Source organism: Colletotrichum scovillei (genome assembly GCF_011075155.1).
Source record: "Colletotrichum scovillei strain TJNH1 chromosome Unknown Contig00006, whole genome shotgun sequence".
NCBI classification, from domain to species: Eukaryota; Fungi; Ascomycota; class Sordariomycetes; order Glomerellales; family Glomerellaceae; genus Colletotrichum; species Colletotrichum scovillei.
In genome coordinates, this window is record NW_023336264.1 from 4,900,519 (window position 1) to 4,919,907 (window position 19,389).

Genomic DNA, 19,389 nt, shown 5'->3' on the forward strand with positions numbered 1-19,389 from the left:
GATTGGTGTGCAGCCTTATCGGCGATAACGATAAGAGCTCGCGCAGGGACAGCAACATCGCGGAAGCTTTATCTGTCATATCCCGAACGATATAACGACGAAACTGAAGGGGAATATATATATATATGTGTGAGAAGATCTACATAAGGAGGAACAATTGGAAGAGTTCCATCCGTCTCAATGCCTCTGTGAAGCACCCAGAAGTCTACCTTTTGCCCCTCTATCCTGCTATTAGTTTGAGCGCCTTTTGCTCAGTCTATGAATGCTATAATGATCCAAATCAACCTCTACGCTTCCCGCTCAACATCTGCCAAGTCAAGAATTCTATGCGGTAGGCTTGGCCTCGGCAGGTGTCTCGGCCGCAGCCGGGACCGGAGCAGCTTCATCAGCAGCCGGGGCAGCAGCCTCCGCACCGAGGCCCTTCTCAACAGCACCGCCGAGGTAGTCTTCCGACTCACCAATCTGCTTTCCGCCGGCAGCCCAACGGGCCGTCCGGGCGTCATGCTTCTCCTTGCACATGCCGTTGAGAGCGGGCCAGTAGACGGAGTGGTCGTACTCGAACTCGAGCTTGCCGTCGCTGAATTCGGTCCACAGCTGCTCCTCGGGCACGTACTGGCGCATGTCCTCGTTGAACTTGAGCTTGTCCCGGGTCATGGGGTCAATAAAGGGGGTGATGAGCTTGAAGAAGCCGTTGACCATCCAGGGGACTATCACGTGTTAGTATGGGCTGAATAAAATGCGAACGAGCTGAGATGTCAATGTACACACCATTGATGATGAGGGCCTTGCCCAGACGCTCGGGGTAATGCGTCTGGAGAATGTGCAGCACCTCACGAGCCAGTCCGAGGCCGGGCGCCGTGTTGCCGCGGCTCTTTGACGTCTTGAAGTTGATGAGGAGGGCAATCTTCTCCTGGCCGGCGGGCATGATGTCGATGACGCGCTCGAGCATGAAGACGAGGTGCTGGACCTGGCGCGGGCTGGGGTCGGTGTTTTGGCGGCCCGGGTTCAGGTAGTGGCAGGGGCGGCGCTCCTTATCGAAGCCGAGGATGATTTGCTTGCCCGTCTCGTTCTCGGGCGAGATGTGGTCGGCTGTGAGGGCCTCGACGCCGTACTCGCGGCGCCAGGCCAGGGTCTCGAGGAGACGCTTCTCGGCGTCCTTGGGGGACCATTTGGTGGCGCGGAGGTAGCGGAGGAGGCACTCGCGCGTGAGCCACTGGCGCTCCGAGTCCGTCAGGGGACCCGATTTGGCGACGTGGGCGGCGGTGGTGCATTTGACTTCCGTCCAGGCGCGGGCTTGGGCGAGGAGGCCGTCGTATTTGGTCTGTTGGTCTGCGGTAAGGGCCGGGACGGCCGGGGTGGAGGAGGCCGGGAGCGGGAGGGCGATGGGCGTCTTGAGCGGGCCGGATGCGGTGGCCTTTTCTTGCAGACCGGCGGCGGCGGTGGTGGAGGCCGGTGTTTGATCGGCGACGGAGGCCATGGCGGGCGTGACTGGTGACTGGTGGATGGTGACTGGTGGACCGTGGAACGTTTTTCCCCTTTCCTTCGGAGGAGAGCAGATCCGGTTGAAGGTAGGTTGGAATTTTTTGACTTTTGCCCTTGCAATACGGATGGGATCGTGGCCGTAAGGGGTATGGTGAGGTGGGATGAGATGTGCGCGGGGGTGGAGGGGTGTGTGCTTTCGTTCGTCTGCGTCTGTGGTCTAGCAGAGATGGAAAAGATAACCAATGTCTGCTTTTCGACTTGTGTCTCGGAACTTGGAAGGGAGGTTGGGTAAATCGCGATGAGTTTGTTTCCCTCGCGCAAAAGGCCACACCGCTAGAATTGCAGTCACGACCACGATGAGCTTACGCGGTATTGATTGACGGTGAGATTGGAGTCTGGAGAGGAAAGGAGATGAGCCCATGCCGGGAAGCTCAGTTCCGGCCGTTAGTGTCCGCCCCAAGAGACCCAAAAGGGGACCCCAAAGGCGCGCTTTCTTCGGTACTTAGTATGTAAGGTAGGTATTCCGTAGGCCCGCCATTGATCGGCCGGGTTGCGCGCATAAGTTGAGTTTATTCTGTTTATCTGAGGGATATTGGGGATGTGTCTGGGTCTATAGTTCTCTATGCGGCCCAGAGTATCACGAACTATTCCGAGATTTACATATTATGAAGACCTGCGTTTGGCGGGTTACATTAAACACCGTTGAGATGGATGGTCAACATGTTGCGCTTTTTCCGAGGTGGCAGGGTGATGGCTGGCCTGGTCACGCGCAGTCTGCAGCGCGCTGCTCGGTAAAACTCGCGCTAGGCCGGATCAAGTGGGTCCCGGTTCCAACGTTCTGAGAAGACCCTGATGCCTCCTGTCTCCATAACGGAAAGTGCCTTACCTCATAATGTACGTACTTTTCAGGTCGGAAACGGAGGCAGTTCTCTCCTCTTGCTGCGAGTACGTATTCTTAGCTGCAATGACGCCGGCGGCGATGTGAAACTCGGATCTTCACTCAACCTTCAAGACAACCCGCACACGCCGCCGTCGCAGTCGTCCCCTTCTAACAACGGACCAGAGCCCTTCCTGTCTCCGCCGAGTCATGGGTGCCACTTTTGCGCTGTCAACCAACTTCGAACCTTTTGCAAACCAAGGAATGCCAGCGTACCGGCGTGTCAGTGGCCACCATCAAGTGTCACTTCTAGATGCTTCGTACGGATCCTCTCACTTCATCTGATCTGGAAAATCCCCGTGGCATTTGGAGAACGACGAACCCACCATAGCACCACTACAAATGTACAGAGACAATAATCCATACGCCATCGCCGATGTTGGCTGAAGATGAGGCTTTTCCAGAAAGAGACCGCTGGCTGACTGCGTGGAACGAATCGAACGATCAATAACTTCTACCGTTTCCAGGCTAACGATCATCCGCTGCATATGTCGCGTGGTCAACAATAGGCTGCCCCAAAGTAGAGACGGCCCTCCAATCAACTTCATTCCTTCCTCGGCCGGTCCCTCGGCCTTCCGTGTCCGTGGCTGATCACGCTGGCCTTCTTGGGGACGTTGGAGACTTTGGAGCCATTCCCAGCTGCCCGGAACTCCAGCCATCCGAGCTGTGGCTGCAGCCGAGCGCCTGGCTTCTCTCCCTCCCGAACTCCCAAGGCCCGGCACTGGCCCTGTCACCGTGTTACCCTTTCTTAGAAGCAGCACTTTGTGTGTGCGCTCTCCACCCCATCCGCCCACCTTTCCATCACTCGGTTCTTCGTTTCCGAGCCATGGTCCATCCCTCGAGAATCCCTCTCGTCCAATCCAAACACACACACACCCAAAACCACGGATACGTCGCTTGCTGGCTCGACTAAACCATGAACACATCTCATCCGTGCGGGGATGCGCCGTCGTCCCAGATGTCTCTTAGGTTGGATGCAGCTCCCTCCCGCCCACACCGTCGTCTATCCAATATCACACTTTCTGCAACCCGCTGCTGCTCTTATCCCAGCGGCTGGCCCCATTCCAGGCAACCTAGACATCTCGGGAGAGCCCTGCCTGTTCAAACTTCTCACTCCGGCTTCTGGACGGATCGTCGTCACATCAGCACGCCCCCACGAACTCCGCCCAGTGCCGCCGGGAACTCGAATGTCCATCACTGATCGTCGCGGCTCCCGGTCTTGAAAAAGGGCTGCGTGGTATCCGTACCGGTAAACCTTCAAAAGAAGAAAACCTCCGGATCGACCGCCAGGATCAGAGCTCAAAAAGCCACTGATGTTTCACTGGCATTCTTCCTTCCTTTTTGCAGCTCTACACCCTCGGAGCTCTTAAAAGATGGTCACCATCCTCCCTTCCCTCTGGCCTTGCCCAGACCTGAAGAAGATCTCTCTTCCCTCACGCGATAATCTATCTTCTTGGCTCAACATGCCGCTCTCCAACTACCTCGTTCAGGCGTCCATCGCGGTCTTGTTGGTCATCTTTGGGATCCAGATGCAGACAACTGCCGCCCAGGCTACTCCGCTCACTTGCACAAATGTCGACCAGCCGAACCCCATCTTCAGTCAGTACCCGAATAACGCCACCGGTCTCCTGAACGTCACCATGGTCATCATCCCGATTCCCATGACGACTGCGCGCCAAATCATTCCGCAGCAGTATGGGATTCTCGAGGGCGCATACCGGGCTCTCATGCCGAACTTCCCCGCCGACATGTATCCCGTTGTCGTCCAGGCTGGTCACGATCACGATATTCGCTTTCAGGACTTTGGAATCCCCGACTTTAGTGTAAGTCCTGCTTGCAGCACGTCTTCACCTGGAGAAACTTTACTAACATTGGGAAACAGAAATCTGGCTTTGAGTTCCCCTTCCTGGACCTCCTAGGCGACGGCAAATCGTCGTTCCGATGGGCTCCTGAGCAATTGATTTCGGCCTCCAACCCCGCTGCCGTCACCGGCTCCCAAGCGTACGGCACCGAAGTCCACGCCGCCACCTTTGCCCCCGAATGCAATGCATACTCGGCTACCGCGGGAGGCGGCACTTCATTCAACGGTACCGCCGGTGACAAGTACATGTCCCTCGAGATGAAGAAGTCATCATGCGGTGGCAAGGCCCCGCCTTACACGCTGGCCATGTTCGACACCATCATCAACCAGCCCATCTTCGCCAACGGCTCGACCTGCGATCAGCAGATCCGCCTCTTCAACACCTCCGTCACCACCGGAGCCTTTGAGCCTGTTCCCGTACGCGGGACGCTCAAGTCGAATCTTGGACCATTCCAAACCGACGCTTCGTTCTCCGACGTGGCTGGCTTCCAGGCCGCTACGCCCTTTATCGAAAATAACTATCTTCCTTGCGAAATGTTTAGAGGATACAACCCTGTTAAGACTACTTGATACCCCCTTTCTCCATTGTGGAGTGAGGAACCTTTTTTTTACAACTTAATTTCTATTTACCCCCTTTTTCGGCGGTGGTTTTTTGGCCTTTGGCCTCGGCTGGAGCCGATGGGAGGAGACTGTTACGATCTGAATGACGGCATGACGTACATAGTATCTGCATGGATGTGAGAAGAAGACTAGATAGAGTCTCTTACCCTTTGTGTCAATATACATAGCGTGAGCCGCATGGCGCCGCGATATCTGAATACTTTGTTTTCCTGAGATTTGGTGATGTAAATGAATGTAAGACGCGGTTTGTTTGGAACCCCCCTTCTCAGCGTTGCAAAACCGAAACCGAGGTTATTGCTCTCCAGCAAGACCAATGGGGTAGGAAGCAGCCAGCGGGTCTGGATGCGATTGCATCCGGCATTGAGCGTTGTATTCTTGCTACCCGCCGCTTTTTGGCATCACCTCCGAATTACGGCTGCGCTGGTAGTTTTTGTTGCCGATGGAGGGGAGAATGTTGACTGTTTTCGGCTTGCAGCTATTGAAGGCAGGCCGACACGGACGCTTCCGTGTGTATCCACTTTTATCCCGCTTCCGTCCCCGGATGAGATTCTCCACTTTCCGGGGAGCCACGGCAGAGTGAGGTAAAGCAAGATAAGCTACAACCGGTATCTCAGACTGAGATTAGTGAGGCGACTGGTGTCTAAAGTAGGGATGTGGCCATCTCGAGATGGATTAAGAATGCAGTGCAGACGAAGGATCGCGTACTTCGACCAATCGCCCACATTCTCTATTTAAAGACCTGCTGAGACTTTATCTACTCTTGGTTGGGTGAACACGCTCTTTATTTGCCGGGGTCATCTCCGCACCTCTCCCCTCAGGATATCCTCAGGATGGGTTAAAAATGCAGTGAGAGACTGAGATCTGCCCCAGGAAGGATGAGGATCACTCATATTTCGCACCAACATGTAACGTCAACTCCCCTAAGGAAGCCCTTGGGAGGGGTAAGAAACGCAGTGAAACCCCCAAGGCAAGACTCATTCCAGATTGCATATGCATACACAGTATGTAGTATGTCACATCAACAAATAGGACTATGCCGCAGCACAGGCTTCCATCATGGCATGGCCTATAGCTCGCAGTGTCTGGAAACCGCGGTGTCCTGTCCTGAATTGGGCGCAACCACGACTCGGTCGTGAGGTTAGGATGTTGACCACTTTGCTGAGTAGCTCTTGGCTTCAGAGGTTGAATTTTTCATCGTGTGATGAGATGAGGCTTGCTTTAGGATAGGCCAAAGCGTCAAAGAATTGACTTCCTTGTAGTTGTAGGGTGTGAACCTTGGCCGGTGGTCTTGAGGTGCAGCGCGCAAATAGCGAAGGCGTGACTGTAGCCAACCGGACAGTTTCGCTGCTAAAGCGTCCTCGGGTGCTGACTTTTGCCCTTTCGTTGGATGGCAAGGCTACGTCGCTTCCCTTTGGATGGGTTGAAATCGCAGTGAATCCCCCAGTTTGAGACGCCTTGAAGTGACCATTCAGAACAACGGAGTAGAGACCCAACGAAACAATAGGTTTTGCACTGCATTCCGACCTTCCATAAGATGGCAACTCTACATCTCTTCACTCGGGATAGGTTAAAATCGCAGTGAAGATTTGCCTCCCAACTGTGGGTCCTTGGCAGATACGAGATGCGAAATGAGCAAGGAAGTTGGAGAATCAGCTTCAAAGGCATTCAATCTACGCCTTGTTATATCCCTTTGACTGAGCTGTTTTTTTGATTTTCTGGAGTTATCGAATGCCGATGCGCGAATCTAAAGGGATATGGCTTGGCAGAGTATCGCTTCGACTTGCATCTCGATATGATGTGCGGCTTGGCAATTAGCTTGATCATACTCAGTGTAGATCATCTCCGGGAAGCACTACGAATTTACAACATCACAGAATTGGAATGCTAAACTAAATATCCTATAAGCAACTGTCACTTAAACCATTTCTTTCTTAAACATGAGATAGGTTCATGCAACAATAAGGTATCGGGGCGGGAAGACGGAAAGTAGATGCAGAAGAAGAGGCTATTTCAAGCGGCTGAGAGGATCTATTAATCAATTGGGTTTACATTGCATCACCCACCACAGAGAATGCAATCCAGCAGCAGAAAGCGAAGCAACTTTCGTCCTACCTACAAGCAAGAAAAGGGCAGAGAACCAAGGGGAGGGATAAGACGGCAACTAGAGACGAAGGATCGACGAATGGCGCGCCTCAGAATGTGACTTTGGACGGAATTCAAAACGCGACTGGAAACACTGCAGGGCCTCCGTCCGGGGAGGGGGACTCGAATAATGTGTGAACTACGGGGGCCGCTTGGCGGCTTTAGGATCGCTGAAACGGGCGTTGTACTGCTTAGTCACACGCTGTTCTCACTATTTCTGACTCTATTGTGCTGAAAAAGATGCACTAACAATTAACAATTAGGACTGAAGAGAGAGTCTGGGGCTTGTTGGGGGAACATCGACGACCCCTGTCCTGAAACTTCAGCCTCAGACTCTGGTGGTATCTGGACATGAGACGACGGGGAACCGAAAACAGGACGGCGTAACGAATCGAGGGCGGTTATTGTAGACGAGGACGAAGGAGAAACAGGGGCAGTCAATGGGGGCAAGATTGAACAAAAGAAGGATATGGCCCGCATGGAAGAGCCTTCGCACCTCTTTTTGGTTTTGCCTCCTCTTCTTACGTCTTCTTCTCTCCTTGGCGCTGGCGCATTGTCTCTAGTATCCAGTGCTTTTTGCAGGACTTCAGTCTTTCTAATTCGATTCGATAATTCTCTCTTTCATTGACTTGGCTGCCGTCGGTTGATCCGCTTTGTCTATTTCAGTATACGCAACAAAGACACTCATTCGAGGAAACAAAGACAACTCGCCCAAGATGGACATGTCGGACGCAAAGTACGCCAACATCAAGTTCGAAGACCACGATGACCGGAGCAGCACCGAGGTCGAGGAATCCCTCCTCGGCACCGACGACAAGGCGTGCCGCCGCTGCATGGCCAAGGACTACCACGACCAGCCGGCGAGGAGGAAGAACAGGTGCCTGGCGATGCTCAACTCGTCGCGGTGGTTTGTCGATACGATATTGCTGGTTGTGATCCTGGGCCTGTTGGTGAGGGAGCAGATGCAGAAGCCGCCGGTGAATACGTGGGACTTTGGTGGGGATTTGACTGGTGTTAGCGGTCATTGTGAGTTTACCACTTTCGCCGAGAAGACCATGAAGGGACGAGTGAGGGACCCGAGGTTGCTGACTTGATGAATTATAGTCTCGCAACAGATCAAGACGTTCACGCCGGATTACGAGGGCAAGTACGCGCCCAACGATACGTCAAAGTTCTTCACCGACGAGACGTTGAACAACTGGAACGAGTTGATGCCTTGTGAGTAACTCAGTCTTCAGAATGATGAGAGGATCGCGATCGCTGACACGAATATCTCAGACGGCATGGGCTTCCAGTGGGTGAATGACACGCACAAGTACCACGACCTGCCCACCCCTATCGTCTGGCCCGAGAAGACCGTTTTCACCACCTCCATCACCCACCAGCTGCACTGCTTGGTACGCGCTCTCATCTAGACCTACCCTCTTCTTGTGAATGGTTACTAACATCCCATCCAGTTCGCTGTCGTCCAGACCTACTCCGGTATCAAGTCCGGCCACGAGATCCCCGACGACCACCACTGGCACATGATTCACTGCTTCTCCTACCTCAGACAGACCATCATGTGCAGCGCCGATATGGCCCTCGAGGGTCTGGAGACGACCTTCCCGGATCACAACGGTGGCTCTGACGGATGGGACTCGAAGCATGGTAAGTCACCACTCATCTAAATTCAGATCAAGCAAAGCAATCAAAAGCTAACAAAGTCTCCAGTGTGCAAGGATTATAACCAGGTCAAGAACTACTTGGAGAGCGTCAGGGCGTACGACGACAGAGAGATCTTTTAAAAAGCAGAACAATTAGCACCAGCATCATAGGCATTTCATTTCAAAAACCTACACATTTTTCACTCAAACTGGACTTTATCAAGCATACCAAAACATGACGTGAAGTTTCTCATATGCCCATTCACAGACTCTCACACTGAACTAAGTAGCCTCCTCATATTCGACACGATGAACGCCTCTCCCTAAAACCTCCTTCACAGCTGGCTGTAGATCGGGGAGCTTGCTCCAAGGCTGCCGCATAAACTGCGAAACATGAGATTCCTCCAGCACCTCAGCCGGCGTCATCAGCTCCCACTCGGGCAACTCAACCTCGGGCAGCGGCACACAGATACCGCATCCACCGGACCCCCAGCGACAATAGCAGTCTTTCCCATCCACGCGGCCGGGGTCCCCGTACCCTTCCCACACCTCCCGGTCCATCATCCGGCCCGTCCAGACCTGCCGCTCAAACTCGCGACTGGAGCGCCAGACCTGCGCCCACTTGACGTCGTCCATGCGGAAGACGTTGTTGATCTTGGTCGAAAAGAATGACATCTGCCAGTGAAGGTCGTCCCAGGCTTTGGCTGGAAGGCGGTCGTCGTCCCACTTCCACTTCCACCAGCCGCCTTGTGACTCCGGGTGTGAGGGCAAACGCCAACCGACGCAATCGTTCTCAATGAACTCGTATGTGTTGGACACGCAGGCCATGGAGACGGCGCGAACGGACATCTCGGGGAGTAGTCGGGGGTGCGGTCCCAGAACCGGGTGGCCGTCTTTGTCGTACACGACGTTGGGGTTACTGCACCAGGCGCGCATCTCGCCAGACAGGAACGACGGACACCTCGAGGCCCTGACGCGGGCGACAGCCCAGTACGCAGACTTGAGGAAGCGGGCCTGCTTGTGCGACTCCATAACCAGGAACTCTCCCATGAATGACAAAGGCAGGCTGCACATGATGGTCAGGAACCGCGACATGGCGTGCAGGGGCTGCGCTTCTATCGCAGGCTTCCGCTTCGAGTGATTCTCCCTCTCACGCTTGTTCCGCGGTGCGAAGCGAATGCGCTCAGAACGATATATCGTGGCGTGCCACGCGTCGAACTCGGCGCGCGCGAGGGGCGCGGGGAGACACTCGTCCATCTGCCTGCCCAGGTCGGCGCGGTCGTCGAGAAGCTGCGCACGGAGGGTGAAGAAGTCGTCCGAGTGCGGGATGTCCCACGCGGGGAGGAATGGTTGGCGAAGGTCGTAGGGGTTCCATTCCCACTGGAGGCCGACGGCATCGCCGTTCCAGACGGTCTCTTGGTGCCTCTTCCTACACGCCGCTTCGGCACGGCGGACCTCGTCCGTCTCGAGGTACTGTTCGATGGTATCACTGAAGGCTTGGAGGAGATCGCTCACGGGGATGGCGTACTCGTTCAGAGTGGCTTTGAAGGCGCAAATGACCTCGACGAACTCGTCCTTGCTGTCCCAGCGCTTGAAGATTTCCTCGGCGCGCGCGAGGCGGGCTTTGTAGGTTTCGCCCGCGGGGCCGCGGACCACGCCTTCCACCATTGTATCGTTGCGTGATTGCCATTCTGCGCCGCGGGGGTAGAACGGCTGTTGGTAGTACGCTCGCCGGATGAACTCGAGCCGGAAGAAGGCGCGCTGGAGCTTTGCGCGGTTCGTCTTGGTCATCAGGACGCCCTCCGATATGGGCCCTCGTTCTTCGTCGTGGGCAGTGTGCCGTTCAAAGGCGTAGATCATGTTGTTGGGGTTCTCGGTGCCGTCGTCTCTGGACAGCGCGGAGAATTTGGGCTTGAGAGTCGCGATATCGGGGCCCCATCGCTCGTCGGGGAGTTCGTCTGGGCGGCGGTCCTGCCAGCTTTCTTCCCACTCTTCAAAGGAGTCGTAGACTTTTTGAGCCTGTGAGACCCTGTCTAGCAGCTGGTCGATGATCTTGACGAGCTGGCAGAGACCGGTCAGGTCCCACTGTCCGCGTTGTGTACATGGAGACTTACTCATTTGGGGCCCGGCGCTTCCGAATGCTTCGAGGTAATAGGAGATGGTGCGTCTGGCTCTGCCAGAGATGGATCCAACGATGCCTTCTGGGGGCGGAGGCCAGTCCGCCACGGTGTCGTTGGCATAGTCTTCGTCAAAGGCGCTTCTGGCTGTCTTGCCAGGGTGTTTCAGGCGGCGATCGACGCAGCAGATGGCATCGGACCAGGCTTCCGGGGCGATATGTTTCCGGAGGACCTGTATCATATTGTCTTTGAAGACCTTGCGGAGTGCAGGATTCTCTTCGCAGAGGTCCTCGACGTCTTGTATAGATTCTTGCGCTAGCAGCTCTTCAAGTAGGACTTCCACATTTGTCGTGGGGCCCGATTCGGTGTCGGAGGGAGGAAGTGGTGGGAGTGGCCGCGAGAGTTGCCGCGGGAGTTGTGGCAGAGTGTCCCAGAGGGGGATCTCGTGGTTCGAGACGGCATTTATAAATGGTCCGAATAAGATGTCTGCTGGCCTTTGGAAGAAGGAGTGTCTTTGGGCCTGGGACTCACTGGGTGTTTCCTCCGCAGGGCGGCCTTCTTCGATAGGATGGTCGTCATTGATAGGCTGGTTCTCCTCGGCGGAATGATGGTCGTCGATGGAGTGGTTCTCACTGGAGGACTGATCTTCACTGCCGATGTACTCACTAAAGGAGTGGTGCTCGTCATGAGAGTGATCTTCGCTTGAGCTATCCATGATGATTCTTTTCCAGTTCAGTGTCTACTTTTTGATTCTGATAGGTATTGCTACAGAGTAAGACACGTTGGATTCGACTTTGACTGAAGATATAGCCAGTAGCCAGAATGAATGCCAACACAAGGCATTGTCGACATCGATTCCTGTCCTTGTATTGCTTGTTTGCATATCTTTGTCTGGAAAGTCCTCAGTGGTCAAAGAGAGATTATTCTGTTGCACCCATGCCTCAGAAAGAAGAACGATGCCCAAGTGGCCGCGCGGAACTAAGTGTTTTGTTGGCATGCTGTTGGCATAAGACGTGAAACGCATCAAAGTCAGAACAATGCCTTGTTCAATCAGCATGAAACTTGAGTCTTGTCGGAACTCAGCCTCTAGCTCTGTCTGAGATCATTGCTCATGATGGAAAGACTCTTTCTCACAAAGGCAGTCGGGCATGGTAACGCTCAGTCTTTGTATTGTCTAGGTATGGCCCGAAACTTGCCCAAAGAAGGCTCATTTCGTGATCCTCAGGGATGAGACGTCACTTGGACGGAACGATGAAAGTCCTTCATCATGATGTTTTTGGCCCCATTGACTACAAAGTATGAGACACATCGTCGCTTGGAGAAATGATCTCCTTCAATCAAAATCAAAATGATCTCTATTATGTATTAAGTTAAAGTAGTGTTTCTATTTTTTTTTTCCACTTTGCTTTGATGAAGAACAACGCGTGACTTCACCTATGTCAGAGACAAGTGCAGAGTGACATGCGTCAACTCCTTACTCCCAAGTAATGTCATCCAGCGACTCATCAAAGACGTCGTAGTTGACATCATCCTGGTAAGCAAACAGCTCATCAGAAGGCAACAATAAATCTCCATCGGTGTCAAAGAGCGTGTCATCGAACTCGACGTCGAGCGGGTCGCTCTCGTAAGCGTCCGAGACATCGTCGCCGTAGTCGGCCCACTGGCCGAGCTCACGGTTGGTAATGCCGAGGAAGAGGAGGTAGCACTCGTCAACCTCGCCGTTGGTGACGGTGTAGGTGAGGTCCGGGGACTTGAGCATCTCGAGGCCGGCGTCGACGTCTTCGCCGACGAGATAGATCTTGGCCGTCTGGTCGCCCTTGTAGGTGCAGACGGCGGGGAAGAAGATGTTGTCTTCGTCGTCGATGGCGGCGAGGATGCTGGCGGTGCTATCGTTGTCGTCATAGTAGAAGGGGGTGAGCGCGCTAGGATACGCGTTAGCAAGGCCGAACTTTACGGATTGAAACTCGTGACTGGGTGGACTTACACATAGACCGAGGTTCCGGGGAGGTTGGCCTCATCTCCGGCGCGAAGGCGGCTGACGCCGATCTTGTCCATGGTGTTGTTGTAGTAGTGCAGCACCTCGCCGGTGGGCGTGGAGAGGGCGGCATCTCCGTAGCCGGCCCAGAGGGTGTTGCAGGTGATGTAGTAGGGGAGGTCGTTCTGGGCCGTGTTCTTCTGGAGGTAGACGTTGCCGTCGCTGCAGGCGGCGAGAACGTAGCTGTTGTCGCTCTCGAGGGCGAGGGTGCTGAACCAGTATCCGTCAAAGGCCGCCTCATCGAGATCGTAGGGAATGGCGGCGAGTTCGGTGCCGTTGTAGCCGAGGTACTCAATCTCCTCGACGACGTACTTGGTCAGGTCGGCAAGCTGGGTCGAGTTGGTGGTGGAGTTTGTGGGGACGGAGACGTTATTCGCGTCGCGACGGTACTCATATTTGTTGTAGGGAGTGGAAGGCAGGGAGCGCTTGTCATCGTGGAGGCCAAGCTTGCCCTTGCTCGTACCATCCGTCTTGTTGCTGTTGAGTTGTTAGCATGGCACTTGATTCAGGTGTCTCAAGGGTTCCAGGGAACATCTTCACTTACCCTATGCAGTACGAGGCAATGATGTAGTCCTTGGTCTCGTGGACGGGCCAGTCCTTGTCGAGGAGCCCGAAGCCCTTGAACTTGGCCGTGACATCATTGCGAACACTGAGTGTAGTGCTGATGCCACTGCAGTTGTTGAGTGGCTTCAGTCCAGCCTCGATACCGTCGGTGCCGTTATTCCACTTGGCTTGGACAGCAATGGCTGCAGCGGCCTTGATGGATGGCATGGTCTCGATCCCAATGGAGCCCTTGCACCTGGTGCATCCGCTGAAGGTAGTGACGCCAAATTCGAGGCCGACGGGGATGCCAAACTGGGCGGCGATCTCAACCTGGCCTTCGGCCTCGAAGCTGGGCTTAAACTCGGGCTTAAAGCCAATGGACTTGGAGCCGCCCTTCTTCCAGTCGTAGACAAACTTCGCACGGGCGATGCTGACGTCGGCGCGAGCAACGGCGGTGCCGGTCATGTTGAGACTGAACTTCACCTCGGTACCGATGGAAAGCATGGGACCGACAGTGACGAAGCCAAGGGTGAAGGGCGAGAGGGGGATATCGTACAGGTTGTTGCGGAACTTGTGCTCCTGGTAGTACTGAGCGTAGATACCGATGCCGAGACCGACTGAGATATCGATGTCGCTCTCGATGTAGCCGTCGGTGATGCCCTTGATGTTCTCGATGGTGATGTTGCCCTTAGTCTTGAGGGATCCGGAGAGACCACATTTGACGCAGTAGAGGTTGATGAAGTTACCCTTGGTGACGGTAGTCTGCTTCTTGGATCCCTTGGGGCGCAGGTCCTTGGGCGAGGGAATGGTGCCAAACGACTTGAGCAGGAGAGCATCGTCACCCCAAGGGGTCTTGACGGCCTTGGCCTCGCTATCCTTGTCCTTATCCTGCTTCTTAGGCTTGCACGCATTCTTGAGCTTCTCCTTCTTGTCCTTGTCGTTCTCGGCCTCCTTGCACTCCTTGGCAGGCCAGGGGAGGAGGAGCTTGTCAAAGTCCTTCTCGAAGCGGTTGGGTTTGCCCGCGAGGATGTTGCCGCCGACTTCAACGACGGTCTTTGCGACCTCGACGACCTTGGCGCCAACCTTGACAACCTTTTCGCCCGTCTTGACGACGTTGTTCTTAGCGGCCTTGGCTCCGGTCTCGATCTTGTTGCCGAGGTTGACGACGCCGCTCTTAATCGCCGGGCCGATCTTCTTGAAGCCGTTACCGAGGTCCTGGAAAACGGTAATACGTCTGGCGAGGGTCGAGTCTGTCAGCTCGCCATCAATGTCAACCTCAGAAAGGGTCTCGTTGAAGCTGAAGACATCAGACTCGAAATAGCCGAGCTCTGTATCGAGGTCATCGTCGAAGTAGGGTCCCAAGCACGCCGTTGGGAGACCGTACTTCTCATCCACGGGAGCTACACAAGCAGCCGTCATGGTAGGAGCAACGGAGTACGCCGGAGTCACGTCAGTCTCAGTCGCGGTGGGCTCAGCGGTAGCTGCAGGGTTGCCGTAGTTGACGTTCTGGCTGCCATAGTTTCCCCACACAACATTGATATCCTTGGTGACATCGCCAATATCCTTAGCCTGTCCTGCAGCAGTGGCGGAGAGGGAGTTGCGGTCAAAGGTAACAGAGTTGGCCTGGAAGTAGCATCTCTGGCCCAGATCGTAGTCACCGCACTCAGGCGTGTAAGTGACGAAGATGATGTTGTCTGCCTTCCAGTTGGACGCGCTGTGGTCAAAAGCATTCTTGTCACCAAAGGTCATGACCAAGTTGCCTTGGCCCGACAGCTTGACGTCGGTGACGAGACCAGAGTGGTCGAGAACGATGGACGGAGCAGTCCACTTGGGGGTAGCAACAGCATAGATGCCACCTCCATTCGAGCCGGCATCTTGCGCGTAGTGGATCGGAGCACCAGCGCCGCTAGGCTGAGGAGTGAGGTTGTTGACATCGTTGAGATCGTGGTTGTCTGGGATGGCAGGCTTCAAAGTCGCGATGGGGCCGAGCTTCGAGGTCGGAAACTCGTACTCCGTGCTGGAGGAAGCGGCCGTTGCGGCAACAACATCACCAGAGGCAGATGCCGTGCCGGTGGCCAACGTGAGTGTGCGGGTTGAGTTGGCCGGAGGGTGGAAAGTCACACCGGTGCTGAGGGGCACAGACACAGATGCAGTCCGGGTAAGAGAGTTGCCAGACTGGCCCGAGACAAAAGTCTCGTTCCTCCGGTTGAGGTAATTGCGCTGGCCTGGGTGTGCGAGGGCACCGGATAACCCAAGCAGGGGAAGGGCAAGAGACCACTTCATGATGAAACGAGTGTGAGGGATAATTTAGATCAAAAGACTGTAGAGATGAAACTAATCCTGAAAGAGGAACGAGTGTGGTCAGCTAGGTATAGCTGGTGATAATCCAAAGAGTGACAAGAGACAGAAACAGAAGCAACTCAAGCCATGAAAGAGTGAATGGCAGAGAGGAGTTGGTTGAAGGACAAGAGTCGAATCCGGAAGCTGAGGACGACGATCTCTGGATTATATGGCAATTCGCCTTTGACGAAGAATTCCCATCCTTCAACCTGCCGAAATTTCGAGTCAGACTGGCCTTGGCAAAAGACCATCGTCTAACACGGCGATAAGTCGACGTTGACGGCCGCATCGGGGGACCATCTCGTTCTGGTCTAAGCGAGGCTTCTAAGTTCCAGGCGAGGCTCAATCGAACGACAAGAGACACCATCTCATGCAGTAGCCAGGGGGAAGTTCTTCAGTGATTCAGGAAAGGGTATCGTCTTTCGTTGTTGCCGCGAGCACTAGTCCCCTTATTTCGTTAGCGGCCGGAACCTAACCAAATAGTCGGTACTGTGGCTCAACATCGCGTGGGTTGTCAAAGGCGCCGGCCGATCAGATCAACGTTTGGTTGGTTGCACAACGATATGTGGCGGCTAAGCCTCTCAGCCGCAAAACCCCTGAGTAGCGATTTTGCGCACGCCACGAACGGTGGCCGCAGCAAATAGTTCACAAAGATGGCGGGTTTCTCTGTCAAGCCTGTCCGTCAAGGTCCAAGGAGAATCAGTGCGGCACGGCAACCGGGGACTTTGAAATGTCCTAGCTTGTGCTATCAACGAGTGTCATCTCGATCCATCAGGTTGGTAATCGAGTGGGACGAGCAGTCTAAGCTTCAATGGATTAAGGTAAGAAGCCACGTGGGGTCTCCGAATGTCTGGCGTCGGTTTCTCAGTGCTGGAACAAAAATTGGCTTGCCGAGTAACCGTTTCGGGCGCTTCAAGTATATCTTCACGGTAGTAGAACACGAGAAGCACACGCGGCAGGTCAATGTCGGATGAATAATTCAGGCGCCTCTTGTCCGATGACTTGGAGAATCTCTCTGACGCTGTCATTCTGTGAGGTTGTGTGGACGCTGCTGATTGACTTGGTCATAGTGCTCAAGCCATCGAAGAGAAGAGTCGCAAGACATGAAAACTTCAACAAGACGGCCGGGCTTGTCGATAAAACCAGACACTCAACTGCCTGCGTGGACTGTTCGCATTTCCTGTTGATTACTTTCTCTTCTTCATCCATCAAAATCGTTGCTGGGACCACTGCGGCCGTGCGTTCAAGTCGGCCAAGCCTGGCTGGACTGATGCAACAACTGCATTAGAAGCAAGTTCATTCTAAAGGGAGTCAGAAGAAGAAAAGTCTGGCTCCATCAGTTGGCTTTCCCTTGGTCCCCGTGTCAATACCAATCAATCTGCGCAATGTTGATGCTATTTCCAGCTTTCTCTCCTGAAATTGAGTTGCTGCCTGCGTGCAATGGGACCAGGATTGAAATCCTACAAGTGCTGGAACGGCGATCGCTTATGGATCGCACCATGGCATGTACCCCCAACGATTGCAGTGCTGGTCCAGCGCTCCCGGAAATAAGCTTCTCTTCCGAAGAGGCCCGGTAAGCAACTAACATGAAGCGACCTTACGCGGACTCTGGTCTCAGATACCTACTCACACTACCTGTACATGTACGGATCTATGTTCGTCATTTTCGATACAACGGTCTCAATTGAAGGCTCTCAAACCAGATCTTTCAATATGAATAGCATCGAAGTGTCTTACACGTATAGACAGTGGCGTCATAGTACAATGTCCACTCCCGTCCCGAAAGTGGTGGCACTTGGTGGTGGCGCTGTGCCGCATACCAAAGTCCCAAAACGCACGCCCCCAGGGCTGAATGATACTGGACCTGGCAAGCTGGCAGCAAATTTCGGACTCTGGGACGCGATGGAGGCCATCCAGGGCAGTAACACAGCGGCTGAGTGGTTGAACCTTCGAGATCGACAACTTCCCTCGGTGCTTGACGACTCAACATGAGAACGCCATTTGCGCGGCGCGTCTAGCTGCACCTCCCCTGGCATCAGTACTACGCGCTTGTACAGGAATGTCTCTTCTGCAGTCATCCAGCTACTGCAACGGTGTTCGAAGCAGCCGAAATGACATCAATCATGCTGACAGCGAGGCAGGCTGGCGGCCGACCTCAACCCCTGTCACACTCCATCAGGCTGCACGGCGTGATGCAGGCTGACCGGATGTGACATCTCTGATAAACCCAATGCCGCCACATTTGTAGAATTCCAATTATCGAACGAGCAATCCAGTGATTCTTGGTCATCTGTACGCAATGCCTTGAGCACTGGACCAAGCCACGACCGCATATGTTGCTCTAGACTGAACCATAAGAAAGTCAATGACCATGGACTCGCCAAAAGAGACTGGAGAAGATGCCTCATCAACATCGAGATCATTCGCCCCGCTGCTCGTCGAAGACAGAAAGCCACTCAAGGAAGCCACGCAATTCAAGTTGACCAAGTTTCGGCAGCGGTTGTGGGACAGGAGGCAATGGAAGAACGCGTCTCTGACCGCTTGGGAAGATTTTCGCCTGCGACTATGGAATCGCAGGCAGTGGAAGGAGGCCTTGGTTGCTGCGTTTAGAGACATCCGAGCTGTCCACTGGTACGCGGTCCTAGCGTGGATATTGGCTCTGGCTTGGATCGGAGGACTCTGCACCGTGCTGGCGTTCATCAGCAACGCAGAGCTATATGGTGACTCGGCCTGCAAACCGGACGGCAGTTTCGACGTGGAAATGAACCAGTATAACCTTTGGTCTTCCTCTGGATTCTTTCAGATCACCCTGGCATGGGGCAGATTTTCCTTTGCGGATGCCAAAGTCATTGACGTCGCTTGGGATGTGGTAAGATGACGGATAACTCAAAATGAATGTACCTTTTCTCGTCGACTGACCAGCCACTCGCAGATCTTCGGTCGAGGAGGGCAGGCTCTGCTGACCTGGATCACTTGGAGAGTTTTTGCCGACTACACGACGACCTCGATACAAGTTAAGCCCGTGACGTACGACTTTTTCCGCAACATATTCCTCCAAGACCAACCAAACTTCTGGTCAACGTGGCACATGATACGAGACTTTGCTCGTTCACGAGGGCTGAGATCCAAATTGATGATGGTGATCATGGTCTTGGTCACCATCTTCATCCTATGCTTCCCTACCCTGGGCAGTGCAATGACGGGATACGTAGCGAACAATGACGCGTATGTTCAGGGCTCCGACGGCATGTTGATACCCTTTGATGGCTTCGAGGTTGTTGGATATGTAATCCACGATGGCTGGAGGATCGCTATGGAGGGCAACACCACCCTCACTTTCCCTGGTCGTGAGTGCTTCTTCTCATGGGATCTTCACGTGAACGTTGAGCCAGCGCTAAATTCAGACAAGACTCTAGTTCCAACACTTACAGTAGCGCAAGCTCATGGGCACGCCTTCTCGGCTGCATAGAGGATGATAAGAGCTACTCTGACTACGCTAGTTCCTGGTGGAACTTTGACGAGTCTACGCCAAAAACCCAGAGATGTTCGTTACATCGGAACGTTTCAAACTGTACGTGTACACGTCCCCGGTCATAACAAGAAATGTCAACAATTCGCAAGACCTTGTGGCGCTGATTTGTTCCCTTTTGTCAGATGTCCAAGAG

At 54.1% G+C, this 19,389-nt stretch overlaps 6 protein-coding genes across 6 annotated transcripts; 3 read left to right on the forward strand and 3 right to left on the reverse strand.

Annotated features, from left to right (window-relative positions):
* Positions 1-108: 108 nt before the first annotated feature.
* On the reverse strand, positions 109-2,160 carry HER10_EVM0002144 (CRAL/TRIO domain-containing protein). The gene is made up of 2 exons (XM_035471869.1): positions 769-2,160; positions 109-707 (listed from the first exon to the last, which is right to left on the reverse strand). Exons 1-2 carry the CDS (start codon positions 1,475-1,477, stop codon positions 325-327), a joined length of 1,092 nt encoding a protein of 363 aa, XP_035332242.1. The 5' UTR covers positions 1,478-2,160; the 3' UTR covers positions 109-324.
* Positions 2,161-2,476: 316 nt separating this feature from the next.
* HER10_EVM0010450 (uncharacterized protein) lies at positions 2,477-4,914 on the forward strand. Its single transcript, XM_035479909.1, has 2 exons — positions 2,477-4,242; positions 4,302-4,914. Exons 1-2 carry the CDS (start codon positions 3,793-3,795, stop codon positions 4,848-4,850), a joined length of 999 nt encoding a protein of 332 aa, XP_035333246.1. The 5' UTR covers positions 2,477-3,792; the 3' UTR covers positions 4,851-4,914.
* Positions 4,915-7,387: 2,473 nt separating this feature from the next.
* On the forward strand, positions 7,388-8,830 carry HER10_EVM0003747 (uncharacterized protein; the record flags this gene model as incomplete). The annotated part of the gene is made up of 5 exons (XM_035473411.1): positions 7,388-8,069; positions 8,148-8,261; positions 8,322-8,440; positions 8,501-8,693; positions 8,757-8,830. Exons 1-5 carry the CDS (start codon positions 7,760-7,762, stop codon positions 8,828-8,830), a joined length of 810 nt encoding a protein of 269 aa, XP_035332418.1. The 5' UTR covers positions 7,388-7,759.
* A 141-nt stretch (positions 8,831-8,971) lies between these two features.
* Positions 8,972-11,521, reverse strand: HER10_EVM0009099 (uncharacterized protein; the record flags this gene model as incomplete). The annotated part of the gene is made up of 1 exon (XM_035478598.1): positions 8,972-11,521. One exon carries the CDS (start codon positions 11,519-11,521, stop codon positions 8,972-8,974), a length of 2,550 nt encoding a protein of 849 aa, XP_035333074.1.
* Positions 11,522-12,280: 759 nt separating this feature from the next.
* HER10_EVM0012978 (uncharacterized protein) lies at positions 12,281-15,667 on the reverse strand (the record flags this gene model as incomplete). The annotated part of the gene is made up of 3 exons (XM_035482352.1): positions 12,281-12,728; positions 12,791-13,318; positions 13,386-15,667. 3 exons carry the CDS (start codon positions 15,665-15,667, stop codon positions 12,281-12,283), a joined length of 3,258 nt encoding a protein of 1,085 aa, XP_035333569.1.
* A 2,428-nt stretch (positions 15,668-18,095) lies between these two features.
* On the forward strand, positions 18,096-19,321 carry HER10_EVM0000633 (uncharacterized protein; the record flags this gene model as incomplete). Its single annotated transcript, XM_035470406.1, has 3 exons — positions 18,096-18,593; positions 18,657-19,075; positions 19,129-19,321. The coding sequence occupies 3 exons, from the start codon at positions 18,096-18,098 to the stop codon at positions 19,319-19,321; spliced, it is 1,110 nt and encodes a 369-aa protein (XP_035332065.1).
* Positions 19,322-19,389: the final 68 nt, after the last annotated feature.